Source organism: Pyrenophora tritici-repentis, chromosome 1 (assembly GCF_003171515.1).
Source record: "Pyrenophora tritici-repentis strain M4 chromosome 1, whole genome shotgun sequence".
Lineage (NCBI taxonomy): Eukaryota > Fungi > Ascomycota > Dothideomycetes > Pleosporales > Pleosporaceae > Pyrenophora > Pyrenophora tritici-repentis.
Window position 1 is genome coordinate 3,105,636 of NC_089390.1, and position 27,386 is coordinate 3,133,021.

Genomic DNA, 27,386 nt, shown 5'->3' on the forward strand with positions numbered 1-27,386 from the left:
AACTTGGAAGGAAAGCTAGAAAAGCAAACTGATGGGTAGGGCTGAGATAGCGCCGCCATCCGAATCGAGGCAATATGTGGTGCATGGGAGTACAGTCACAGTTGTGTAAGACAGACGAAAAAGGCATTGTGGTCAAGGTTCGGAGGCGGCCGGTGAGGGGCTGTGCTGAGTAACCAGATGGCAGTAGCAAGAAGCGTCTCTAACGCGGCGGCCGGCGAGCAATCTGCAATGGGGGTTTGAAAGACGCAGCAGATGATGAGATGCGATCCTGCATGTGGTCTCATGTGTCTGCAAGTCGTTGGGCGCAGCAGCTGGTGAGGGAAGATTCGGCCTCGGCGGCCTGACACCCATCAAGCAGGCATCAATGACATCATAAGCATGCCCTGTGCCCTAAAGACAGCGTCCACCCCAGGCTCAAGCAAACGGTAATATCTACGCCACCCCACCTGCACCGAGATAGATCCTTGGGTCCCAAGACCATTGGACAGTCATCAGCCCTGGAGAGTTGCAGCAGCCTGTTACGTTAAATAGAGCCCATCGCCTGCCTTCCCCGCCCCCTCGACACATTCCCCTACCCACCTTGTCCCGTCATTCGCAGGCACTCTTCATTCTTCATTGCGACAGCCCACTGAGCATATCACTTGCGCCACCAGCCAAGTAAAGGCAGTATTTAATAGCGGACCTTCCGGTATGTGTGCCTGCAACGTCATCTCTCTTTTCCTCGTGCCTTGACTAACGACGTCGCACAGAAAACCCGGACCAGACACGGCATTCTTCCCCTAGGATAGGACAGGGCCTTTACTTTTGAGAGCAACATATTCTTGACCCACTGCGGGTACAACACACGACCATGTCTGAGTACAGCTATGCCCCTCGGCACCGAACCCGGGAGCCCGAGTATGTGACCGAGACGACGTACATTGAGCGCGGCGGCCGTGGAGGCGGGGCACGAGATCTCGTCTACCGCCCCGCAGCACGTGAGGACAGCATTGAAGAGATCACCCGCGACTTCCCTCCCGGTGCCGAGTATAGGCAAACCAAGTACCGCGAAGAGTATGCGCCTCCCCGCCGCACCCGCTCGGTGAACCGAAGCTACGACGACTCCGACTCCTATGACCGCCCTCGCCGACGGGACCGCGACCGTTATGACGACGACTATTCCTCCGTCTACACTGAGCGCCCCAAGCCATCCCGCCGCAAGTCCATTGTCGAGCAAGTCAAGGATTTCGGCGAGTCAGCAGGCCTAGGAGGAATCATCGGCGCAGTCACTGGTCACAACCGTGATCGCTCTCGCTCCCGCTCTCGCTACCGTCGAGACGACCGTGGATATGATAGCGACAAGTACGGCTATCAAGACGACCGCCGAAGCCGCTATGGATCCAGGTCGCGCAGCCGCAGCCGAGGAGGACGCAAGTCGGAGAAGTGGGAGCAGGCTGCCAAAGCCGCCATAGTTGCCGGTGCCGTCGAGGCCTTCCGCAGCCGCAAGGAAGCCGGCCCATGGACTGGTGCCAAGGGCCAGCGTATCGCCACTGCCGCTCTCGGTGCTGCTGGTATCGACGGTCTCATTGACAGGGACCCCGGCAAGCATGAGAAGCGACACGTCGCTGAATCCGCCCTGGGTGGTCTTATGGCTTCGCGCCTAGCCAACGGTTCCCGTTCCCGCTCTCGTGCTCGTGGCCGTGACGATTCCAGGTCTCGCTCCCGCTCCCGTTCCCGAGCTAGGTCCAGGTCCAGGTCCATCTTCGGACGCTCTCGTTCCCGTGGACGCTCTCGCTCTGCCTCGGAGGATGGAGGTAAGGGCGGACTCGCCAAGGTAGCCGGAACCGGAGCTGTCCTCGCAGCAGGCAAGGCCCTTTACGACCGCGTCCGTTCCAAGTCTCGCTCCCGACGCGAGAGGTCCCGCTCTTCTAGTGCCGACAGCTACGTACCATCTCGCAAGGGCAACCGCCGCTCGTACAGTCGAGGCCGCGGTATGGACGACCAGTATTCCGAAGCCCCTTCCAGGACTAACCCAGATCGCAGACTAGCGGCGCCCGTCGGTGCAGGTGCAGGTGCTTTAGCAGCACGGGGCGGAGGAGATGAGCGGAGTCGACGGAGCAGTAACACTGATTCCGAGTCGTCTACTGATATGGAGGAAAAGCGCAAGAAGTTACGAGGTAAGGAATTCCTCACTGCGGGTCTAGCCACTGTGGCCACCATCCACGCGGCACACGGAGTCTACTCTTCCATGGTTGCTTCAGAGAAACGGCGCAAGCTTGTTGGCGAGGGCGAAATGTCACCTGAAGAAGCGCGCAAGCGCAAATCAAAGAACATGCTTCAAGACGCCGCTGCTGTGGGTATCGCTGCCCTTGGTATCAAGTCGGCCTACTCTGAATGGAAAGAGATGAATGAACAACGTCATAGTGTGAAAGAGCTTGAGAGTCGCCGCCGCAAGAGGAGAAAGCTCCGTGAACGACGGGAGAAGGAGGCTCGCATGAATGCTCTAGGAAACAATGGACAAGGCGCTAATCCGTACGCATATCCTGTAGCTGCCAACCAGTCTTACCCTACGTCCTATGCGGATGCGAATCCGTACGGTAGCTCGGTGCCTCCGCCACCCATGGGTGCGAGGTACTAGATGCTTTCCCCCGGCTCCATCTTTTCCTTTAATACTCCACACGGCCTTGGGATTTGTGTCTTGTGTGTGGTCGGAGACATTGTTACATACCTCTTGTATTTTTTGATTGGGAAGTTTTTTTTGGAGAAGAGAAAAGGCAAATGTCATGATTTCTTTGAACTTGCATTCCCTTTGCCTGCTTAGTGTGTTTTTGTTTGTTTTCAATGACTGAGTTGACGGAGTGGATGGCACATTGGATATTGCGCTTGGAGTCTTCTGGCTCGACAATGATTCAACGACTTAACGAACAATATAGATGAATGAGAAACGGTAGTCTTTATATACATGCTTTTCCTTTGTTTGGGAGCTGTGACGTAGTGCCCTGGCATGCGAAAACCGAGCCATCTTCGCGCCTCTGCTCTACATGTACACTCACTAATCATGTAATTTTGTTTAGTTTATGTATTTGCATATCGTATACATGGGCATTTCGTCTAGGCTCATTCAATGAGAGACCATATTCCTTTGGTATAGCATCAAGCGCGTAAAGAGAACACTATTAATCTACCATGCTTGTGAATTTCGACCATGCCTTCCATCGCCCACTTTCAGTTCAAGACTTCAAAAGATTAAATCCATAAAGCAAATTTTTTAAGGCATGTCCTGAACTTTTACATCATCCACTTGCAATCCAAAGGCTTCAAAAGATCAACTCCAAGAAGTATATGCTGCGCGACACATCAACAAGCTTTACATCACTTGTTTTCGAGGAGACGCTTCAAAAGACCACCAGCATGAAAGCACATGTTGCGTGACAGACATATCCCGGAAACTCCAAGAAACAACCTTTACCAAGCGCCCGCTGCGTGGCATGTCCTCAATCCCTACATGACTTACTCTTCAACCGAGACTTTCAAAATAGACATACAGCATGACACGTTCTCAAGCCTTATATCATCGACTTTAAAAACGCATCTACGCCCTCAGCCGAGAAACATCGACAATTTCTCCGCCATGTACCGTATCAAAGCGACAAACCTGTCGCCTCTGGTCCCGCAGATGATGTACATGCAGCACGACGGATTCTCAAGCCTTACATCACTCACAGCACATATGCAGTACGCATTTTCTTTTAAAGCTGAATTAATTTTGTCATGTATCGAGCTATGCATCTAGCGAAGAGGAAATCGCCATAGGTGTACATGTCCACCAGTATGTAGGGCATGTACAATGTGTGTAGACGCCGGGGTATAGAACGCCAGAGACCGAGACCGAGAACTTTCTCCAAAACTCCATGAGTGTTACCATTATGTATCAAGCGATGTCATCGGTACGAGAGTCTGACAAGGGTTGCGGGTGTGTAGAGTAGTCAACGGGATAGCGGGTAGGCTACTCCTCGTCATCGAAGACTGGCTTGTCAACGGCCCATAGCATGAATGGTCCACTCTTGTCCATCTTATTCGTCGTTAGTACATACTAATACGAGGATGATCGTAGGAATAACTTACGTTTTTGCCGTTCTCATCGTTCACGAGCCAAGCCCGACCAAGGATCATACGACCACCAGGAACGACTACACCCTCATAGGCCCAGAGTCCCTTGTCTTTGTCACAGTTCTTGTAGTCACTAGATGTATGCTGCATCATTGTGATGCGCTGCCAACCAGGAAGACCGCCTTGTGGAGGCAACGGGTTGAGCCATCCAAGGATCTTGTACTTGCCGTTAGACTCTTCTCCACTGCCAGCGAAGTGAATGCTGCTGCAGTTCTTCTGTGGTTCGTAAGGGCCGGAAGTCTTGAGGCCTCGTTTGGCACGTGTATCGTTCTCGATCGATTGCAGATGGTTCTCGAACTCGATGGGCCAATCCAGCTTCTGACCGCTTGGGAGGATGCTCTTTTTTGCGAAATTGAGCTCAAGCGCCTGGCGTGTTTAGTAAAATGTACGACGATGATATCGTGTGCTTTATACCTGAAGGCGAGCCATGTCAACGCCCTGGTCATAGTTTTCCCCGCTCAGATCTCCTCGGCGCACTGCATGATAGTCTTGGTAGGTCAGATACGAGTACGTGCCCCTCCAGTTGTTGCACAATGGCTGTACGCCTTGGGTGATGGGTCCGCGCCAAGCTGAGGGCTTTTCCTCTTCATCCAATGCCTCGATAACGTCGTATAGCGTATCCATGTATCGATTCTTCATCTGGTGGCGCCAAAAGTTCATGCAGTGAAGAAACCACTGTAGGTCTGCCTTCTTATGGTCCGAGTCAAAGATTTCGCGGGACGTGTGGTGTTTATACACGACGAACTGGATCTCTGGGAAGGCGAATACCCTCTGCGTGAGGCCTTTGATGCCGAAGATGAGTTGGAAGGACACAATCTTGGTGGCTGCTAATTTCTCGTCGACAGAGACAGGTCCGCGGCCCGTAGGCAACGGGGCCCGCCTGTTGTCGTTGATGAAGCGCGATTTGAGCAGGAAGTCTCTCAGGCGGGCTTGGTTCTTGGAGTGGTGAACTCCGCACTCGTCGACTTCTGTTTCACCTTGGAAAGACTCTGTGCTTTTTTAGATAATTTTCCATCTTGTGAGGAATTGTACTTACCCATGATCAGGTCCTGCAATTTGCTCACGGCCGCGACTTCGAGCTCAGTTCCACCGTAGAAGAAGTCGATGTGAATGCCGAGACGGAAGAGCTGCGACCTCTCCTGGTACAGTTTGGCTATGTTCTCTAAGGACATGCTAACCTCCCTGTAGTCGTACTTATTGCGCAATTTGGTACGCCAGAAGGTACCGTAGTCTCCGTCAATGATGTTCTTGGTGGCGGCACCGGCTGCCCGAAACGACACGAGGTCTTCGTCGTCTTCGATCTCAAGAGCGATCATCTTCTTGATCTAGCAAGATTGTCAGTGTGGGGGGATCCTATGCGAGTCTATCCCCACGTACCTCCATCGGCATTTCCTGCAGGCCTATGCCCGCAGGTTGGCCTTGATTGGTCGCCATGACAAATTCTATGTCTGTAGGGTTGTTGTCAGCAATAGGTCTTTCTCCTTCAGCGCGGTAGTTAGTGAGGTCTCGGCAAGCGGTCGAAACGAGAGTGTGTTGTTGTTGTGAGACGAAGGACTGGCTGTATGCGAAGGTATCTGTGAGTGAGACACTCGCAGAACGCGCTAGTAAAAGAGAATTTCCACGAGCTTCTATTGTGCGATGAAAGTGAGGATAAGTGGAGCGACCGATTTCCTTTTTGGGCCTCGCAAGTCGAGGTGAAAGTGAGGTGCTGCCTATCATGCAGCGCCGCACAGTCCCTTAGATTCACATATATCATTCATGCTGTGACATTTTAGGTCGCTCTCTAAAAATGGCAATCTCTAATGACGTGCGTTTTGATCTATGATGTTCCCAAGGGCGGCGGTGAATGTGAGGTGCAAACGACGGCACTGGCCGAGTATGCGTTTGCAGTAAGAAGCAACACTTAACAAAGTATCATTTTCACGCAACACAAAAGTATAGATTGTGATTTTGTTGTTGTATACATGATCGATGTTGGAAATCGGAAGGCTGAGGTAGAAGATATTGGCCGTAACCACGGCCGTGATCATTTGTTATCCACGTGGGCGAATGTGCGCCTAACAATACTACTTGTTGTATAAGCTTTGCTGTTCTTATCCTATGTCATATCTATCCAAAACAATTACATGTATATCAGCATGGGAAGACATAGCAAGAATGTGGTTGTCTTCGAAATCTCAAATGGGCATCAGTGGGCTATGATTTCTCGATTGTACGCATATAGTAGACAGTCGGGCTTTTCTGTATGTCCTCAATGAAACCAAGATGCCTGCAGTGTGAATGTCAGATATCGGTATGGTTCTTATAGAGCACCTAGTAAACTACTGAAAACATTGCTAATTTCGACTTGATGATTGCATGTACAGAAAATGTTTCAGCTACCAATGGTAACTCTGCACCTTGTCCAGCTGCCAGCAAGGCGCATCTTGATAATTAATTGTAGCATACACGATATGCAGCACCTAACGCAATCACAATCATTAAAGCAGTGCAACCACTACAGCTACACCCACAACCCAATAACCACCACTCCCCATAGTCTTCTGAATTGCAGCATGTGAAGTCTTGCTCGGCGAAGGTACGCTTCCAGATATCGTTGAACTTGGAATCTCCTTAGCAGTCGAGGCCTCGCTCACGTCTGCCACACCACTCCCATCCTCTTTCGTGATGACGAAGATTTCCCCAGTCGAGTCAGAACTCATGAACAAACGGCCTTGAGCATCCCATGCAAGGCCCACGGGACGGAAGCAGGAGCCAGGACAGGCAGAGAGATTAAGATTGGATACAATATCGATGGCGGCAGTGGTGCTGTTTGCCGGCGCAACAGGCGAGCCTTTGCCGTCGAATTGCACAAGGCTGAGTTTGTAGCCTATAGGGTCTTCACGATTCCTACAAAAAGGTCAGCATGGGGTCTTGGGCAGGGACGAGGGGTGGCTACCAAGATCCATGCATCGTCACCCACGCAGCGGTTCCGTTAGAGTTGAACTTGATATCAAGAGGAGCCATATGGGCATTGAACGTGATTCTGGGAGCAATATAGTCATCCCGGCAAAGAGTGTCGTTGACAGTTGCATTTTGATCTCCGATGGCAAATTGCTCTCCAGTTGTTCCACTATAGTCTGGGATCTCCGAGACGTTCCATGCTGTAAAGCAAGAGGGGTAACCATAGTTGCCGCCTTCGACATCGCTGCGAGTCCCATTTAAGTAGCCATGGAAGTTCATCTCTTCTCCAGGATTGTTCTCGTTGATGAGTCTTCCACCTCGCATGATGTTATCCACGCTGTTCTCGACAGAGTAGATACCACCTGATATGGGGTGTTCAGCTATGCCTACAGAATTCCTGAGTCCCCACCCGAGCAACAGTCCGCTTGAGGCATGGTCATATGCCGAGTTCGTAATGTTGCTAGTGTTAAAAGCCTTGATAGTCGATACTCCAGTGGTCAAATCTAAAGTCTGGAGATCGATATTTCCTACACTGCCACGGGAGACAAGTAGCATACCAGGAACTTTCTGAGACATGAGGAGAGTACGTGTGGTGTGACCTTCTTTATCCCCCATACCCTTAATGATGTCCCGAGAATCAGATGTAGTCCTGCCCTGCGAAGCATCGTAGTCCCAGGCATACACGTTGCTATGGGTTGATGCATACAACGTCCTACCATCCTGAGATAATGCAATACCATGGTTCAGCTGTTGCCAGTCAAATACCGCTCATTGAACAAAACCACACGATGCAACTCACAGAGTCATCCTGGACTACTCTTTGCACGTTGCCCTCGACCCTTACACAGGTACTATTACCGGATAGCCTCAACCTGCTAATCCCGTGTCCCTGCTCAACCACCAGTAACCCACCTTCCCGATCGAACACAATGCTGCGAGGATCCCTTAGGCCAGCAGCCACAATCTCGGCACGGAACCCCGGCGCAACTAAAGGAGCACCATTGTGTGGGGCAATATAGCTCGTGCATGTCGGGGCTGCAGTTTGCTGCGCTTTGGCCCTCACGACGACGGAAAACGCGCTCAATCCTGCTGCAAATAAGTGTTTCAGAGCCATGGGGAAATGACGTGAGAATCAGTCGTGTACGCAGATGGATTCGAGCAATGAGCCGCTGCCGACGAGGACCCAGACCGTGGCTAGCGAGGATGGGGAAAATGGGGAAATACGAGTCGGTTATATAAGGTACACAGATCAAGTTTACTTGACGCGCCGCGACTTCGTATTCGCGTGCCCTTGTAGACAGCCCGTGGGAAAAAAGAGGCTTGATTTCGAACGTTTTTTTGAGCGTTCGCTAGAGTCGATGTGTAGTAAACCACAACCAGAGAAGGACGAGCAAAATATATCATTCATGTACCCCTCTTTTCGGGACGCATAGTTGCCACTTGATGGTTCCTTGATGTCGTAGTGGCGCATTCCTGGTGTTGCTTGGCTTGCGCTTTCCAAGCCCCAACGCACGTCATGGAACCCTCATCAATCGATCAACTCCTGCCAAACCATCGCGGTCTCAAGTACGACGTTGCACAGTGAATAATTGTGATGCCGTTAGGTCCACTTGTCTCCACGTGATGTGCATCGTCCGCTCTGATAGCCCTATAGCTGAACGGCTTATGTTTCATACAGAGAGGGTAGCTCATACGATCATGACCATAACGTATGTTACTAGTCAGCAAACTACTAAACTAACTTTTCTCAACTCCACTTCGCACTTACACGAATCTCACCGCTCTCGTTGCCTGTACTTACTCTTGTGGTGCAGTGCAGTAGGTAAACGCTTCGAGGTGCGAGTGTGAACGGAGTGTCCGGGCTGCATCCGCTTGAGGACTCCACTATCTTCCACACTATGCTATCCAGCCCTAATCCGCAGGCAATCATGAGGCTTTGAGGTGCCCCATAGGAATCTGCTATACATGTAGTTTCTGCAGATGTCACGAAGAAGACTAGTGCAATCTCGGAGCAACCGCTCATTGTGACTAGGACTGTGATTGAAATTATATGGGTTTAGGATGTGATGACCTCAATTGTAGAATTCCTGAAATCACAATGAGACTATTTGTATGTACAAGCGATACGAGATCATCAGACTGGGCTTACATTAAAGTCAACCATTCTGCCTGGTGGTCAACGGCTGAACTCTACAAGCGTTGAAAACGGTCAACGCTATACAGGTGGTAATCTCTATGCCATCTGCAGCAGTAGTACTGAGCTAGTGAGACGTCAGTCAAGTCAATGTCTACATTAGCCATGCCAGCGGGAGTGCCATAGTTGCTTCATATAACAAATTCCTCAGAGCCAAACCTATCGAGCGCTGGAGTATTGGCATTGCTATATCGTCACGCTCCAACGTCTGGTGACTGTGAGTAACTTGCTTCTGGGTCATCAAAAAGTCGCTGATGCAAATGGTTAATGACTGGATTATCGTCACTGATGCCCTTCGGCATAAGTGACAAGATACCGAGCTATAGTGTACCGGCATTACAGATGAAATCTCGGACTAACGGGTCGATGATTAGGGCTCCCAACGACGAGTACGAGTCCATGAGACAACCAGCCGTCATGAGCCATCGCCACAGGAAACTAATCACCGAAAGCTACCGGCGTGAAATGGAACGAACCATACAACTACCGGACTGCATCTCATATTGTTCCTACCACTCAGCGATGCCAACGCAATGTCACCGCCACAACGATTAGCGGCGATGCGAAGCCCGTCATCGATACGCGTTGCCCAAGACAAAATAACGGACTTCCAATGCCGATCCAGCATCCAGACCGCGCGCAGGCTCTTATCGAAAGCGCTGACAGTCCCCCCAATATCGAGCCTTGACCCATGGTCACTGGGCGCAGACGAGCAATCCCCGAATGAAGTGAGGCAAGTTAGCGGACCAAAGACTTAGCACCAGCCATCTCTTCACAAACAGACCCAAAAAATCTGGTAAGCCATTCCATCGATGGACCAAAAAAGCCGGGGGATGGACGGAGTACCACAACAACCTCTGGGTGAACTGTGCTGTGCAGAAAATTGCTAGTGCCAATGGGGGCAGAGATTGGCACAGCTGCACGCACGTCGCACATTAGCTTCGGCTTTCCGGCTATACAGCGACATGCCGACGCGCTGCCCTGCTTTTGCTTGCTTTTCCAAGATTTTGTCAATCCTGGCATTATTTAGTAGAAAATTTGATATGAAATACTTTCCTTACAGTAGGTAGAGCGAGGGCGGAGTTGTGCAAACATCCTTCTGTCGCTTGGTCTGTCTGCACTCTATGACGTTGTTAATCAACAATTCTTCTCGCTCTACTTAAACAAGTATAGTAAACAAACGCACGTCTTTCGCTCTCCACAACTGACTCGGGCAGGGCCGAAAGCGAGAGCGGGGCGGGCGGCTATACACACCGGCACGTGATAGCTACTGTATGGAGATCAGGTTTTCGCGGATGTAAACAGTATGCACGGGCGATCATAACACCGCTAGAATATACTGCATCTCGGGTGGATAAGGGATGGTGGATGGAAATGCTATGCATATGCATGAAATTTGTGTCTTGGGACCACAGTATCTGGCTTTGCGACAACGGCTCGGAAGCTATGGTAGTTTCATGAATACTATTCGGACCACGCACTATACCGCCGTTTGCAGTAATCGTCGGCCCCACGGCTGTTACCACAAGGTTGCTCGTGGTTGTCATGGACCACGTAATGGCCTGGACCGTCGTCGGCCGATCCAGAGGTAAACAACACGGACATCACGTTGGACCAAGAAGACCCAGTTGTTAAGATATGTTGAAAGATTTCTGTATTCGCGTCTTGAGACACCGATCGTGCGGCCGTCATATATCGATGCTGTGGATTTTTTTTGAGAGAGAGGTTCCGATGGCGATTCAAGATACCAAAGATCAAGACCAATCGGAAAGAAACTGACTGAAAGAGACCCAACCCGCTTTTTGTACATGATCAAAAAAAGCGGCTTGCTAATTGCGCCGTATGCCCTCCTCTTCGGAAGTATTATATGCTCGCTGGCCACAAAGGAAACCCCTTTATCCTCGATGCGCCATAATCTTCGATTAAACAAAACATATGCATGCTTCATGCCGTGCTCTTCGTCTCGCGTGTGACCTCTTTTACCGCGTGGATCGTGGCCGGGAAATGCTGTAAACTATGCAAAAGGAAATCGCAAATGCTGTGTCGCTCAAATGCAGTACTGTGCCTGACCTAGTAGTCGACGGCAGCGTAATTAATACAGGGTGATAGGTGATCAGGTCCGTGTGGGGCTCCGTGGTCGCTCGAACCTTTTGATCCAAGGGAGATATCAGAAGAAACGTGTGTTTCTCCGCCCAAGTTTTGACCCTGATAAGAGTGGCCAGCACCAAGTGAATGCTATGTTTATTTCAACATGCTCGTTGCGTCGTTGTAGTTTGTGAGTTTACATGACCGTCATGAGTTTCATCTGAGCAGCAAGGTCTGCATCCGATTGGAAGTTCCTGCTGTATGGTGGCTCCTCGTGCATTGGACTTGCACTGGGGCTTGAGTACAAGCCCTCAACATCTCTAATGGTCTCTTTGACTTTGTGTGTCAATGTGCTGACATATGGCACAATACGCCGTAAAGTCGCTGTGTCGAATGGAACCTTCTTCGAAGGTGTGGGTGGGACATCCAGGATCGCTTCATGTGTGCTCCTCCTTTTCTGGAGCGCCTCAATCACCGATCGTGCTTTGGCTTCTGAGTCCTTGCGCGGCCTCGTCACGATAGCCTTCGGATCTCTAGTTGCAGAAGCGTTGTCAATCTTTGATTTGAGTGGTAGCGGAGAAGACTGTGGGGCAAAAATGTCGTCGTTTGGTGGAAGAATCGATTTTCTCCCTGTGTGCTTGATGGTGTCTTCCGTCAATTTGCCCCTCCCTCGGCCATGGCTGGGGCTAGGCGAAGGTTCCTCAAAGGCATCTGCATCGAAGCCAGGAGACGAAGGAGGTGAGTCGTGAGCAACGCCGCCGTGGTCGGCTTCCTGATCGGCAAGGTCTATCATCGCATCGACCTCTTCCCACATGCTAGACTGCGAATCTTGTACTATGCCAAGCGCGACCGCGCGTACCTTGTGCTCTTTAAGCTCTTCAATCAGGAGGCCCCATTCGCGCAGAAGACTGATATTGGCCAGGACATTGTTTTGTTGTTCTTGAATGCTCTTTGGTACCACCATGGCTGTGGGGTTGCTAGGAGGACTGTCGCTTTCTGCGACAGGATCCTCGTTCAATTCGGAAAAGTCAAAGTCGTCATTCCAATCTTCGGTGACTCCCTTACTTCCTACACCCCAGGTGCCGAACTTGTTGGTGACCACGGTGCTACGCTTACCAGTCAGATCCGGGACCACGGGTACACTCTGACTTCGAGCGTGTAACCCGCTAGGTGCTCTGCGACCAACAGAACGACTACATCTGCGGTCTGCATCCTTCTTGCCGTGCACTGTCCGCGGCCGTGGTGGTGTGTGGGCGCCACAGTTCTTGTCTGCGATTTGCTGCTCGGACCAATCGAAGATGCTGCTGCGAGCATCCCGGTCGCCATATTCTGCTGTGAGATGCTGTGGAGTGGTGGGCTTGGAATTAGGGCCGGTTGCGCGATGGTGTGGGTGGTGTGGCAGCAGCGATACCGGCGTGGTCGCATGACTGACTGTTGGATAATCAACCCAAGGATCAGTAACATCGGCCTCCTCTAATGACCACCTACTGCTGTCGTCGTCGTGGCCTGCTCCCGAATCCCATTCCAAAGTGCCAAGCGAGAGCGGCTTGGGCATGCTCGAGGGGGACGACGGTATCGTGCTAGGAAACAGCGGCGCGCTATGCATTCGCCCACAGCTGGGCGAATCCTGCAGCGAGCGCTGGGGTCGGACTGTCCGCACGGGCGTTGCGATGCTCTCCTCTTCCTCAGTGATGCTCTGTTGGCCGCCGACACCATTGATGGTATGGTCGCGGAACGAACCTGGCGGGAGTAAGTCGCGCAGGGCTGTAACTCTGACCTTGGAGGGGGGTGACTCGTCGAATATAGTCTCAATGCGAGGCCCACGGGCGCCGCTTGCCGTACTCCTTGTTGCGCCGGTGTGCAACGAATCATACAGCGTCTCGCTCTGTATATCTGCGTCGTCTTCGTCGCCTGAGCCTAGGCCGCGAACCTCATTATCAGAGGAGCCGACCAATGTCGAGGCTTGTTCGGAGGGGGCCATTGAGTGACGCGAAACCCGAACGGCAGATTGCGCTAGAGTAGGGGATGGTGGCGTCTGATTGGCGCCGCCTAGTGCGGCTGAGGCTACGACCTCGCGCTGCTGAGGCATTGACGCCAAGGCCTCCACAGCAACGGTATCAGAATCCACAGAGCGGGACAAGCTTGTGGGCAGGGGCGGCGACACAGAGCCGCTATGGAGGGCATTGTGTGCGAATCTCGTGTCGAGGGGGCCGGCCGATGTTGCAATCTCGCGTTTGGCAAACGCTGGTTCGGTGGCATCTTGTTGGTACTCCCCATAAGACGTGCTGTGCGGTCGCCTAGGCATGGTAGTAGGCGGTATGCGGGCAGAATAAGCCTGCTGGCTTGCCCGGCGTGAAAGCAAGGGCCTGGACGCTCGTGCTGCGAACTGCTTGGATGAGGAAAGAAAGTTGGTAATGGAGAAGGAGCGCTTGGGTGGTTGAGATGCATCATCCAGGGGGGTTGTCGAGGAAGATGGCCAGCGGCGGGAATGCGAGGTTTCTCTGGAAGCAAGCACAGCTGACATGCTAAGCGGTGTCTCTGGTCTGCTCATGTAGAAGACACTATCGCCATCATCGGTTGTTGAGTCTTCAACGTCCTCTGTAGCTGCTGTAACCGACTTTGCGAGCAAAAGGGTGGGCAGGTGCTTCTCATCCGGAAATATCCTCCTAAACGCACTTGGCCGCCCCGAAGAAGCTCTTTTGGCTAATATTCGCTCCTTGGTGATCTTGGCTGTGAAGAATTGCGTGTATTCGGCCTCACTGTCGGTGCTCGCGCAGTAGTTTGACTCCTCAATCGCTGGCTCTTTGGTGGTCCTCTGTGGTTGCGCATTGTGATTCTGTAGCGTCGCGGTGCGTTGATGACTGGTAGCCGGTCGACGGAATGCGGGTCGCAGAGTGCCAGAGCCTTGGACAGGCGCGTCGTGAGCCCCGCGTACCGAAGAAGCGCGCTTGACCAGTTTGTTTGGCGGCATGGGCGAAGAGGCGCGGTGGCCGACCATGGGCACCGTGGAGCCGTCGTGGGAAAAGGCCATGGAGCCATTGGAGCAGGAGACGGCGGGGGACAAGGGGCCTGGACTGGGACTGGAGTTCCTGCTCGAGGAGTGGGATATGGAAGAAAGGCGCTTGATCCAAGATCCGCGTCGTGTCGAAGGGTGTCGGACGGTATCCCTGTCAGAAATGTCCTGGTCACTCGGGGCGTAAGCATGCATACTGGCTGCCAACTGCAAGGCTGCATCGTCGGTCGTCATTCTCCTTGCGATGCGGCGTTGGGAGCGTCCATCCTGGCTGGGCCTCGTCGCAAGGGATCCGCGCGAAACAGGCGCGGACGGTATGGGTCGACTAAAGTGCGGCGCGGTCGCGGTCACAGTCGCGGTCTGCACAGCAGTAGGCATTGAATTGGCAGGCGGTTTGCGTGCCGGCGCGGCCTTTTTCTTGCTGGGGTGGGAGTTGAAGGGGGTTTCCCGTCCGAACGACAGGCCAACGGCGGATGCACCAACGACAGTGGCAGTTGCACAGAGCTGTATCACAAGGGTCCGTCAGTCATGGCGTCTAGTACGACTTGTTATAAGTGAGGTATATGGATGTGAGACAGGCAAGGTGCGGCCGCTCTCGGCAGCAGACGCAGCAGAGGCGTCAACACATATCAAAACAAGCAAGAACGGCAACACAAGATGCAGTGCATGGCGGTCAGGACGAGGTTGAGAAAGGCAGGGGATTTACCGTTGGAACAGTTTTCATTCTCGTTGCGAACCAGGCCGCCGGGGAAAGGTCACTCGTCGAGGCGCTTGTGACGACAAGTCGAGCATTATGGCATGTCAGAGTGCCAGAAGAACTACGGTCGCAAACAGCACGGGATGGTCGGTATCGGAATGGAGGGGCTCAATTCAGACGGTTGGAGAGACGTGGTGCATGGCAGAGCAGGGCGAAGGAAGGTCGGCACAGGCACCGCGACGGGCTGAGGCAGCGAGGTGGAGCTCTAGAGGAGCGGACGAGAGGCTGAAGAAATCCAGTGCTTGTTGCTTCTGGGATCTACTTACAGGGCTACCCAGCGCACTTGGGGTTAGCGAGATGTCGCCGATGAGGGCTGATAGCGGCATGTCGAAACATAACACGGAGGCGACACAGACCCCATGCCTCACTTTGGACCGTCATAGCTTTGCGGACAGGCTGAGTGGGGACTGTGGGAGTGGGACAAGCCATGGACGCGGCCTGCGACACGCCCCGGGAGCAGGAGCAGAAGCAGGAGCAGGAGCAGGAGCGGCGTCCAGTACCATCGAGCCAGCAAAGGACCCGCTGCCGTGCTGCGCGGTATCACCACGTTGGCTGGCTGCAAAAGGCTTGCGGGCGTGGGACAAGGGCTAGCGCCGAGTAACAATCAACAGCAATCAGGGACACTGGCCGCAGGCGCAAAGGCGGCTGCGCGCACCTCACGAACCCCTCGCCGTCAGAAGGCGGCCAAATATAGCGTACCAGACCCATCCCGGGCGCCCGTCACTGCTGGGCGTGGGCTGGCCGCGACATGGCCTTGATTGGCACACAGCCGCTGAACTGCCTGGAGCGAGCCCTGCAACCGAGTGGAGATGTTTGCTGATCGTGAGTACGCAAGTGTCAACCGGCTTCTGTAGCTCACCCGTAGCAGCCCAGCCGTGGTTTGGTACCGAAAGCTTGCCGCCCCCCTCGCCAGCAGTAGTCGGTGCGGGTGTTTGTGCTCTGCAGAGATGATGGACATGGCCATGATCAACACCATCTGCTTTCTGCCATGGGACAACGCCTTCCCGGCTACTCCTGAGGCATAACCTAAGCGGATATTGCATCTACTGCCTCGGCTGCTTCGGGCACCAATTGCGCTTCTGGACAAGCTATTCACGGCCCCAGATCCTTGATAGCCGAAACGCACACCACGTCGACCCCGGTGCAGGCGTACTGTGAGCAGCGGAGCGGGAACATGGGTAGAGGATAGGACGGACGCTGGGCCACCAGATGCACTCCCATGGCAAGCTCACCGGTAGCTACCTAGGTATGCGCCTGTGTCCGTACTGTGACATACTGCACATGATGCCATTCACATTTCGCCGCCCAGAGAGGCATGTCCCACTATGCCATCATGGCGTCCGTGGTTTACCATCTGTTGGATTCATGCGTATTGTTGATATCACGTGCGCACGCCTGTTCAACATCAACCTCAACACCAGAGCTTTGTAGAGCATGACCACTACTGCAACATTGCACCTCCTCATCATGGCTGTCGCCCTCCCCTTATGGCCTGCCGCCATACTTGCCGCCGCACCGTGCCCCAAGTCACCGTGTCGTGTCATCATCTCCCTCCTCCCGCGGCAGTACACGAATGCGAGTAACCGGTGCGATCCCGGAAGCACATCACCGCTCCAGCACCGCCAGGCGCATGGTGCAGATCCGCCCTCTCACTCTCGCAAATCCATACATGCACGACGGGTTGTTGTCGTGTTTGATTTTGATGGCTTGCCGCCGCCAGTCTTCCCATTGGCTGCCGCCCGCTTCTTCCAGAATCCACGCCAGGGCGCCACTCCACATTCGGCTTGCCCCCCATCAAATTGTTCCTTGCTGTCGACTTTCTGCCGTGCGACTGCAATAAGCAGAAACGCCCACCGAGCCGCTATTGTATCGGCTACACTTTAGCACCGATAGCATCATAGCAATCGATAGCAACATCTCCATTGACCTTTGCCTCACGCTTCCTTCGTCCACAAGCGACATCAGCATTGTGGGACAAGGCACCTGCCCAGCATCACCCGCCATCCCGCAACCATGGAATCCGAGATCAGAGCTCAGATCCCCAACATCGACCCCGTCTTGTCTGAGTATTCGGCGGGGTACTTGACCCATGCCGCCAGCCAGTTCACTTCCGATTCCGACCCAAATGCCCCTACCCCGCTTGAAGAAGCTGCTGCCACCGTGAGCGCACTGCTCTTGTCAGCCTCTGGCGACCTTTCAAGCCAGAACGAGACTACTATCCAAAACCTTGTTGACAAGTTCGTTTCTCGGCTGAATGCAGCCAATGGCACAAATGGCGAACGCCGCCAGATGGCACCCTCAGCCAAGAAGCTTGACCAGGCTATCCATGTGGGCTCTTCAAGGAACATCTCCTCCACGCTAGGTCTCGCGGGTGGCGCTGTTGACCTTGAATCTGCCAATACGCGTAAAGTCGAGTCCAGAGTCGACCGCAAGAAGCTTGAGAAAGCTGAACGTAAACTACGTGCCAAGCAAGATCGCAAAGAGTTTAAGAATGTTGAATATGAGGCTTCCCGTCTGCTCAACGAGCCTAATGAGGCACAGAGCTACGAAGAGTTCTACATGGCAGTCAACCCCCTGCAGTTGGGTGAGGCCAACACGAAGAGTAAGGATATCAAGATTGATAGCTTTGACCTCTCCATGCCCGGTCTACGTATCCTTACAGATAGTTCTTTAACCCTTGCATATGGCCGAAGATATGGTCTTGTTGGTCAGAACGGTATTGGTAAATCCACATTGCTTAGAGCTCTCGCTCGTCGTGAGGTTGCCATTCCCACACATATTTCGATTCTCCACGTGGAACAAGAAGTAAGTCAATGAAATACACCTGTAGGTTCTGATAGCTGACTAGATAACTAGATTACCGGAGATGACACACCTGCACTTCAAGCTGTCTTGGATGCCGATGTTTGGCGCAAGCATCTGCTCAGGGAACAAGAGGTACGCCGTCAGGTGACTTATTTTGGATGGCAGCTAACTTTTCACAGAAAATCACAAAGGAGCTAGCTGACATCGAGGCAGAGCGTGCTACCATGGCAGACACATCTGCAGATGCCGCCAAGCTGGACGTGCAACGTGAGGGTCTTGACACTACGCTGAGCGATATTCACGCCAAGCTGGCCGAAATGGAGTCGGACAAGGCCGAATCTAGGGCAGCCAGTATCCTTGCAGGTCTTGGTTTCTCGCAAGAGCGACAGCAATTTGCAACCAAGACCTTCTCTGGAGGTTGGAGGATGCGACTGGCACTTGCACGTGCCCTCTTCTGTGAACCTGATCTTCTGCTCCTCGATGAGCCGTCGAACATGTTGGACGTCCCCTCGATTACCTTTTTGGCAAACTACCTCCAGGACTACCCCAGTACAGTGCTCGTTGTATCCCACGACAGAGCCTTCCTGAACGAAGTCGCCACAGATATCATTCACCAGCACTCTGAGCGACTGGACTACTACAAGGGTGGTAACTTTGACTCATTCTACGCGACGAAAGAAGAGCGCCGCAAGACAGCTGCTCGCGAGTATGAGAAACAAATGGCTGAACGCGCACATTTACAGGCCTTCATCGACAAGTTCAGATACAATGCTGCCAAGTCATCCGAAGCTCAATCCAGGATCAAGAAACTGGAGAAGATGCCCGTTTTGACAGCACCAGAGGCGGAATACTCTGTCCATTTCAAGTTCCCAGATGTGGAGAAGATGTCACCTCCTATCATCCAGATGAGTGGTGTCTCGTTCGGCTACAACAAGGACAACATCTTGCTGAGAAACGTGGACTTGGACGTACAGCTCGACTCCCGTATCGGTATTGTAGGCCCCAACGGTGCTGGTAAGACGACAGCTTTGAAGCTACTCATCGGCGCGCTTTCACCTACTACGGGGTTGATCTCACAAAACCCGCGGTTACGCGTGGGCTTCTTCGCTCAACATCACGTGGATGCATTGGATCTGAATGACAGCGCCGTCGGCTTCATGTCGAAGAAGTACCATGGCAAGGCGGACGAAGAGTACCGCCGCCATCTTGGCGCTTTTGGTATCACCGGTATGACGGGTCTGCAGAAGATGGAACTGCTATCGGGAGGACAGAAGTCGCGTGTTGCCTTTGCCTGCCTGGCATTGACGAATCCGCACATTTTGGTACTCGACGAACCGTCCAATCACTTGGACATTGAAGCCATGGACGCACTTTCAGAAGCATTGAACAAGTTCCAGGGTGGTGTGCTCATGGTTAGTCACGATGTTACCATGCTGCAGAACGTATGCACAAGTCTGTGGGTATGCGACAACGGGACGATCGAACACTTTGACGGAACGGTAAAGGACTACAAGCGACGCATCACAGCGCAAGCGAACGAGGCGGGTGTGGTAAAGAAGCACTAAGAGACGGGCCGAACATGTGAAATAGCAAAGTCATGAACTTGTACATGGCATGTCAACAATATATTTGAATTCTCGGTCTTAATCCTCGGATTTGAGTCGAGATGTGACGACCACGTGCATTTTGAAGCTGCAATTGGTCGTTTTTCTAATGACAGGCGCTTCACAGTGCCTTTGTGTGGAAAGTTGGAAGGTACGCTAGGCCCAAAGAGGATGACTGGCCTCATCACCCAGGGCTCCGCGTTCACCGTACCTCATCACACGCTCGACGTCTCCCAACACCACAACACAGCGAACGCTCCCTTGCCCTTCACTCCAAGCACCGCTCCGCCTAATGCGCTTAGCTGCCTCGTGGTCCCCACGCGCTCGAGTTTAATTGACCGCGGCCACTAGCGCGCTTGCCCCTTCGAGCTCCTCGTCCCATCCAGCACTCATAGCTACCGGCGCCTTGTCTCGCTCGCAGACCTCCAGTACAGACGGCTTGTCCGTAGCCACTCCTTTGCCTCCGACGTCCAGCCATCGCAGTTCCGCCCATCCACAGTACGCCGTCACAGCACCTGCCAGCAGTACTGCGGCATTATCCACAGCCAGCGAATCACCCTATCCTCCTCCCTTCTCCTCTCTCTTCTTCCCTCCCGAGGACGCCGAGGATCAAAACAAGCTCGGCGAGACCGCAGAAGACGAATCCCCGCCAGCATTCACATCAGCGCCTGCCTTTACCGAGTCATCGTCGTCTGCTGCCGCTGTAGCTGCAACCAAAGCTGCACTTCCGCGCGACAACAAGGACGGCTCCAGTAGCAAAGATCTTGACGACGGAGAACCACCGCCGCCCTACAGTGAAGGATTCAGCCCGCTCGAGTCGTTTACGTACGTGATGGCATCCGCAGGAGGTCCCGCGAGCATCATCACTCAGGTGTCACAAACAAGTGCAGGACCGCCCATCAACACACTTGGTGGCTCGGATGAGAACATCACTTTGGAGCTGAGGTACAACTATTTTCGGCCGCCCACAAAACTATGAAACTAACCTTGTCTGCAGAGGCACGCGATTTACTCTGTCGCGAGATGAGCTCCTTACGCTCCCCGAATTCGTCCTCCTTTCGCTCTTTCCCAATGGTCTACTCCCAGATGGGCACATGAACTCCTATCACGATGGAGATGTATACCCAGTCGACGTCGGTAACTCCACTTCTTCTTCCCCCTCTCCCCCCATGCACTTGACCCCAATAGCCAAGATCCTGTACCAGCTCTCCAACCCCGCATTATACTTATCTGACAATATGTATCCTTCACAGTATGATCCAAATTCCCTGCAGTATATGCTGGAGTTCTTCCGCACTGTAGCCCAGACCATTCCCGCGTCGCCACCTTCTCCGACCGCTTCCTCAGAGCACCCTACCGAAGCTGTGCCCATCGAGCCCATGCATGGCTCTGCCAGGGATATGCTGCAGGACCGCGCTGGCATAATCGTCCTCCGAGAGGATCTCGACTTCTACGCGATTCCGCCGCATCGTGACATTAGCCAGCCTGAGATGATTGAAGTTAAGCGAGCTGCAGGAGAGGCATTGCTGAGACAGGATGGCATCTTCTCCGGGCTCAGGAAGAGCGAGGAACCCGGAACCACCGAACAGCATCTCATTGAGATGTTGACCGCAGGGTAAGCACGCTACTGGAACAGTAAATGTTTACAGCTAACAATATGCAGCGGCTTCAACCACGATGATCGATGGGGTCATCGTGCCGGCGAGCCGAATAAAGCTGTCATCTGCAGCATCGCTCTCGCGCGCTTAAGGACGGATATCAAGGGCAACGATCTCGCTAACAGCAACGCTGTCGGAATGGCACAAAAGCTGCTGCTCTTCTGGAGGAAACCTGCTCGCCGCTGCTGGTGGGAGGGTGTCGAGCTCGAAAACGTCAGAGGCGTCGAGGGCAAGCTGAAGGTGTGGATAAGGAGAGTGTGGACACTTGAAATGGTATGTTTGCATCTTTAATTTCGTGAGTTTGAGCGTGGGCTAACATCAAGTCAGAGTGTCATTGGCCTACGCTAACCTTGGCATTCCCATCCATTATAATATTTGTGGCGTTTCCATAACTTCGTCTGACGTTTCACTCGCGGCATCATTACCGCTGATGAAAAGCACCGGTCGGCTGATCGTTTCCTACTGTTCTTGATACCTCTTTCTACATTGGTCTATCATCACCTAGGGAGACAATAGGCAATGTTTCCCCGTCCATTCCATGCGTTGGCATCATAGGTTCTTACTTCTAGTGTTTTGGCGATAATCTATGGACAAAGACGTACATATGCTTTGTATAGCAGGAGCAGCAGACGGCCGCGATAAATTGTAATATCATTTTCCATATTTCGCGTTTTCTGTATCTTCTTTTACCAGTAATACCCGCATCAGCTTATTCATCTACTCTGTATCCTTCTATCCGTCTGTTACCTGTCGCAATTCTCGTGCCCCCGCCCACAAATAAACTCCACTCATCTTCGTGGTACCGATCAAAAGCCATGGGCATCTTGTGTGGCGTCAGATAAACCTTCCGCGCGTAAAAGAGGAACCCCGCCTGTCGTGGCTGTTGAGCCTTGAGCAACCCCCCTGTCCCCCCTAACGTTTTGCAAAAGGAAATAAAGAGAAAAAGCCCACCTTGCGTCCGCGTCCGTGTCCACGTCCCACTTCCTCCGTCTCTCTTACCGGGTATCCGGGTCCACGACAGGTCCCACGACAGTTTCTCGCGCTGTGGACAGAGAGGCTGAACAACTTGAAACTTCCCCCCTTCCCCCCTTCCCCCGTTTTTTTGTTTCTGCACATACCCTCGTACCTGCATGTTGTATGCTGTACCTTGCGTGTGGAGAAAGGGAGGATGCAGCAGTATGCAGCAAGTAGCAGTAGCAGCATGTGAGGGTTGGGTTAGGTATAGTTCGTAGAGAGGTGGCTTGGAGGCGTTTTTTTAGGTCTGTGTGGATGTGGGTCCAATAGTTGATGGGGTCGTTTTGTGTAATGCATGGGTGAACAGAAGAAATATTGTCGTTTTCTCGTTTCTCGTTGTCGTTGGGCGGTTGGGCGGTCGTACGTGGGATCGTCGTCGGCGTCATGTTTTGAGTTGATCGACGACGGGTTGGGTTTGATCGACGAAAGAAAGGGTGTGGTTTGCTGATCCCCCAGCCCCTTCCCCTCCTTCGCGTAAGAAGAAAGAAAAGAAAACATGGGGTATGCTGGAACAAAGTTCTGGGGTCCATGGTAAGGTTCTCAGAATAGCCATTTCGCCTGCTGGTGGCGGTCTTGGGGGAAGTGGTCCAGTTTCACAACGATACCGTCTCTGCCATGCATATCGTATATCGTGCATTGGAAAGAAACGCCATTGTAACAAGCGGTTGCATGCAGTACTTTTTTTTTTACTTCGTCTCCCCACGTCGTACTCTGCACATTGACGTCTGCTCCGTTCCGTTAAACTCTGCATACACACGCAAGGGAGGACGGCGTGTAACATTTGATTGAAACCCTAAGTGTCAACACGTTGCTACGCGTAGGCGATGACGGTCCGATGGGCCATCCGTCTACGTGCATATGCTGAGCGGGAAGTATCTGAGGAGGCGTGCATGCATGCAGATGCTGTAACGTCCGATCCTATGCAAGGGAGTGGGACATGGCATCTATTGACTCCATTTGTAGTGTAACAGGCGATATTCAGAGCAACCCGCCTGGTCATGTGTGGCGTATGCGTGTAATCCTGTACATGCACAACGGGCGATAACGGTATCGTTTCATGTTGGAAGTACGTTGTCGATGTCATCATGTCGAGCATGACTGAAGAAGTATCTTACGCGTGTCGTCGCGACAATACAAGTGGGGGCAAGGGTATGTGTGGAGCCTGGAGGTCACAGTATCACAGATGGGAAGAGTGGTTGTTGACGTCGATGACGGGCATGGAGGCCTGTCATAACTGTTCATTCCACAGCTATCATTTAGATGGTAGACTGAAACTATTCTTACGTTGCATGGAGTAACGTAGTCTATCTCCTCATTATATCACACTCGTACAAAGGGTATCATCTCGTCTCTTGACTATGGTTGAAAGGTCAAGTAGATGATGTGCAAACCAACGCCTTTTGAACGACCAAACCCCGCCAAGCCCCAGGCTCGATGCCATGCCGTTGAAGACAACTAACTTTTCGGAGTGGTATCATGCCAGTTCATAACGTCGTGTTGAAACTTCCCGAATGCTGGACAGTAAGAAATCTAGTAACGGTAGATGTCGCTCTTGAAAGGACCCTCGGCAGGAAGACCAAGGTACTCGGCCTGAACTTCGCTGAGCTTGGAGAGCTCGACGTTGCAGTGTGCGAGGTGTAGAAGAGCGACTTGCTCATCGAGGATCTTGGGAAGGACGTAGACACCAACATCGAGCTTACCAGTCTTGCCGAACTCAATGTACTTGTTGCCGAAAGCCTCGTCAGAAGCCTTGTAAAGCATGATCTGGGCAAGGACCTGGTTGGTGAAAGAGCAGGACATGACGAATGAAGAGTGACCGGTGGCGCATCCCAAGTTGACGAGACGACCTTCAGCCAAAAGAATGATGTGGCGACCGTTGTTCATCAGGAAGCGGTCAACCTGGGGCTTGATGCTAGTGACGGACTTTGCGTTCTTCTTGAGCCACGCAACATCGATTTCGATATCGAAGTGACCGATGTTGCAGACGATGGCGTCGTTGGGCATGACCTCGAAGTGAGCGCCAGTCAGAATGTCACGGCAACCGGTGGTGGTGACGAAGATCTGACCCTGAGGAGCAGCCTTCTCCATTGTGGTGACCTGGTAGCCGGAAACGGCAGCCTGGAGAGCGTTGATGGGGTCAATCTCGGTGACAATGACACGGGCACCCATGCTGTGGAGAGCCTGAGCGCAACCCTTGCCGACATCACCGAAACCGGCGACAACAGCGACCTTGCCAGCAATCATGACATCAGTGGCACGCTTGATACCGTCGACCAGCGACTCACGGCAACCGTAAAGGTTGTCGAACTTGGACTTCGTGACCGAGTCATTGACGTTGATGGCGGGGACGAGGAGGCCCTTACCCTTCAACATGCGGTAAAGGTGGTGGACACCAGTGGTGGTCTCCTCGGAGACACCGTAGCAGTCCTTGAGCATCTCAGGGTACTTCTTGTGGACGAGGGCAGTAAGATCACCACCGTCGTCAAGGATCAAGTTCAGTGTCTTGCCGTCCTTGAAGGCTGTGAGTTGCTGCTCAAGGCACCACTCGTATTCCTCCTCGCTCTCGCCCTTCCAGGCGAAGACGGGTACGCCAGCAGCGGCAATTGCGGCGGCGGCGTGGTCCTGGGTGGAGAAAATGTTGCAGGAAGTCCAGGTAAGCTCAGCACCGAGAAACTTGAGGGTCTCGATGAGCACGGCAGTCTGGATGGCTGTCAAAAGTTAGCAATGCTTTTTTTTATACAAGGAACCATATGCTACATACTCATGTGCAGACATCCAGCAATGCGGGCGCCCTTCAAGGGCTGGTCCTCAGCGTACTTGCGGCGGGTCTCCATCAGACCAGGCATCTCGTTCTCGGCGAGCTCAATCTCGCGGCGACCAAAGGCCGCAAGGCTGATGTCAGCGACCTTGAACTTGTGGGCGGGAGCAGACATGATTATGAATGGATTGAATGAATTGGAGGGTGGAGGGTAGAGGGCGGGGGGGAGGGACGAAGGGATGGTTAAGAAGAGAATCAAACTCCAGGGAGAAAAGTGGGAGAGATAGCCCCGCGCGTGGTTAACGCTAGTGTGGACCCTTAAGACTCTGCTCCACATTGGCAGCTGGTGGCCAGCTCGGAGTTCGGGCAATCAGCTAAGGACTTGCACGGGAGTTATTCATGTAGCACAATGCATTTCTCGGATCATGAGTGTTTGCGAAGGAAGAAGTCTCAATTCCTGTGCTGCCTGGTGTTGCTCAGGACTCAATGCTCACATGGCATTTGACGTTGACGTGAAACTCTACAGCTCGTGGTGCGGGGCTACAACAACACTCCCTGTTGAGCACTTGCAACGCACCGTTCATCACTATACATGCGGTGAGCTTCGTCATAAGCCCCGAATGTCGCCGACGTTAGTCTAATGCGGAAACTATCCTGACGCTCTTCGCTCAATGTACGGTCTGCTAGCCTGATGCAAGCTCAAGTATAGTGAGGCACCTGGCCTTTATCTCCCTCAGTGCCCGCCACCAGTGGTGCAACGCCGTTATCGATTTTCTTGAGACCAGACCTCTTGAAGTGTGGCTTCAGCGGCTCCCAGCTTTCTGCATTGTAGCCTTCCTGTATTTTCTGGCACGTTTTTAGGCCCCAGTCGGTTACACCAATCATAAGGCAACTCTCAAACATGAAGGCCATACTACCTTCGCCCACCTTGTTGGGCTGTAGATGCACATTAGACGCTTTTTCGTGAGTAGCCGCGTCTGGGCCGTGGCCAGACATGACATTATGGAGAGATGCACCGGCAGGCTGGAAGCCACCGCCTGTCTTCGCATCATACTGGCCGCCGATTAGACCCATGAACTCAGACATGGTGTTGCGGTGGTACCACGGAGGCCGGAATGTACCCTCGGCCACCAGCCAGCGCGGTGGGAAGATGACAAAGTCAGCTACTGCTGTACCTGGGTGGTCGGTTGGCGCAGTGAGGACGGTGAATATAGACGGGTCTGGGTGATCGAACGAGATGCTCCCTATTGTGTTGAAGCGGCCGAGATCATACTTGTACGGATAGTAGAGGCCATGCCATGCTACTACGTCGAAGGGTGTGTGCTTCTGCTTCGCAGCATAGAGATGGCCAGCAAACTTTGCGAGAATCTGCCACTCAGTTTCCGTGTCCTCGTCAAAATCGGCTACCGGCGCCTGGAAGTCTCGCGCGTTGGCCAGGCAATTGGAGCCTATAGGTCCCAGCTCGGGAAGGGTAAAGTGCCCTTGGTATAGCTCCAATATGTAACCCCGCACAGGGCCGTCAGGGAGGGTGACGCGGTATCTGATACCTCGTGGTATGACGCAGATCTCGTTTGGGCGCACCATGAGGCGACCCAGCTCCGTCTGTATATCAAGCACGCCATGCTGAGCCACGATCAGAAAGTCGCCATCGGCCGAGTAGAAGGCCTCGTTGGCTGCCATGTCCTTTCCCGCTGCGTAGATGTAGTATCCGACACCCGACTTCATTGTAGGGTTGCCGGCGCCAGCCACGAGGTGGAGGGCATGGACCCAGTCTACCGTCTCATCAAGGTCAAAAGGGTCCCATCGCAGCTGGTTTGGGATGTAGTGGATCTTCTCCCACGGCTTGTTTTCAGGGTTCGTGTTGAACGTCTTAGCCTCGCGAGGCTCGAAGTTGCTGTGACCACACGAAGGCAGGATACGATAGAGCCATGTTTGCTGGTTCTCGTGTCGCGGCGCTGTGAAGGCGGTTCCCGAGAGCTTCTCCGCGTAGAGGCCGTATGGCGGTTTTTGGGGCGAGTTGGCGCCAATCGGAAGCGCGCCCTCTATGGCTTCTGTCCTTGAGTATCATCAGCAGTAGGTCCCCGGGTGAGGAGGTCGTTATGAGGCCTTACTCATGGTACGAGCTGAACCCGTTCTGGTACCTGTACTTCTCCTTGAAGGCGAACTCAGTTATCGGCATCCTGTATGTTAGTTTAGACAAGATGGATCAATGTGCAAATGGCTTTGTTTGTAGACAAAAGAAGACGATGCACGGCTTCAATACCGTCTTCAATGCGTGCTAAATGTCTTACGATGCAGCGCTGGTCGGCCATGTTGTGCCTGCACAATGCGGTAATGCGCGGCTTCCCATTCCGTCGCAGAAGGCTTCACTTCGGCTTACCCCACAGGTGGAGAGGGCAAATGACG

The 27,386-nt window shown here is 53.0% G+C and overlaps 8 protein-coding genes across 8 annotated transcripts; 3 read left to right on the top strand and 5 right to left on the bottom strand.

Annotated features, from left to right (window-relative positions):
* Positions 1 to 850: 850 nt before the first annotated feature.
* Positions 851 to 2,617, top strand: PtrM4_012340 (PRP38-assoc multi-domain protein; the record flags this gene model as incomplete). Its single annotated transcript, XM_001931171.1, has 1 exon — positions 851 to 2,617. One exon carries the CDS (start codon positions 851 to 853, stop codon positions 2,615 to 2,617), a length of 1,767 nt encoding a protein of 588 aa, XP_001931206.1.
* A 1,368-nt stretch (positions 2,618 to 3,985) lies between these two features.
* On the bottom strand, positions 3,986 to 5,583 carry PtrM4_012350 (uncharacterized protein; the record flags this gene model as incomplete). Its single annotated transcript, XM_001931172.1, has 5 exons — positions 3,986 to 4,051; positions 4,105 to 4,515; positions 4,564 to 5,138; positions 5,186 to 5,474; positions 5,527 to 5,583. 5 exons carry the CDS (start codon positions 5,581 to 5,583, stop codon positions 3,986 to 3,988), a joined length of 1,398 nt encoding a protein of 465 aa, XP_001931207.1.
* A 1,046-nt stretch (positions 5,584 to 6,629) lies between these two features.
* PtrM4_012360 (uncharacterized protein) lies at positions 6,630 to 8,206 on the bottom strand (the record flags this gene model as incomplete). The annotated part of the gene is made up of 3 exons (XM_001931173.2): positions 6,630 to 7,038; positions 7,112 to 7,839; positions 7,892 to 8,206. The coding sequence occupies 3 exons, from the start codon at positions 8,204 to 8,206 to the stop codon at positions 6,630 to 6,632; spliced, it is 1,452 nt and encodes a 483-aa protein (XP_001931208.2).
* Positions 8,207 to 11,567: 3,361 nt separating this feature from the next.
* PtrM4_012370 (Mating-C domain containing protein) lies at positions 11,568 to 15,467 on the bottom strand (the record flags this gene model as incomplete). The annotated part of the gene is made up of 2 exons (XM_001931175.2): positions 11,568 to 14,888; positions 15,408 to 15,467. 2 exons carry the CDS (start codon positions 15,465 to 15,467, stop codon positions 11,568 to 11,570), a joined length of 3,381 nt encoding a protein of 1,126 aa, XP_001931210.1.
* A 1,687-nt stretch (positions 15,468 to 17,154) lies between these two features.
* Positions 17,155 to 19,511, top strand: PtrM4_012380 (Uup, ATPase component ABC transporter with duplicated ATPase domain protein; the record flags this gene model as incomplete). The annotated part of the gene is made up of 3 exons (XM_066103051.1): positions 17,155 to 17,946; positions 17,998 to 18,078; positions 18,126 to 19,511. 3 exons carry the CDS (start codon positions 17,155 to 17,157, stop codon positions 19,509 to 19,511), a joined length of 2,259 nt encoding a protein of 752 aa, XP_065965253.1.
* An 871-nt stretch (positions 19,512 to 20,382) lies between these two features.
* On the top strand, positions 20,383 to 21,556 carry PtrM4_012390 (uncharacterized protein; the record flags this gene model as incomplete). Its single annotated transcript, XM_066103052.1, has 5 exons — positions 20,383 to 20,495; positions 20,548 to 20,683; positions 20,804 to 21,165; positions 21,214 to 21,481; positions 21,536 to 21,556. 5 exons carry the CDS (start codon positions 20,383 to 20,385, stop codon positions 21,554 to 21,556), a joined length of 900 nt encoding a protein of 299 aa, XP_065965254.1.
* A 2,196-nt stretch (positions 21,557 to 23,752) lies between these two features.
* PtrM4_012400 (SAM1, S-adenosylhomocysteine hydrolase) lies at positions 23,753 to 25,155 on the bottom strand (the record flags this gene model as incomplete). The annotated part of the gene is made up of 2 exons (XM_001931177.2): positions 23,753 to 24,930; positions 24,984 to 25,155. 2 exons carry the CDS (start codon positions 25,153 to 25,155, stop codon positions 23,753 to 23,755), a joined length of 1,350 nt encoding a protein of 449 aa, XP_001931212.1.
* A 524-nt stretch (positions 25,156 to 25,679) lies between these two features.
* PtrM4_012410 (HmgA, Homogentisate 1,2-dioxygenase) lies at positions 25,680 to 27,159 on the bottom strand (the record flags this gene model as incomplete). The annotated part of the gene is made up of 2 exons (XM_001931178.2): positions 25,680 to 27,036; positions 27,092 to 27,159. The coding sequence occupies 2 exons, from the start codon at positions 27,157 to 27,159 to the stop codon at positions 25,680 to 25,682; spliced, it is 1,425 nt and encodes a 474-aa protein (XP_001931213.1).
* Between the last annotated feature and the right edge of the window lie 227 nt (positions 27,160 to 27,386).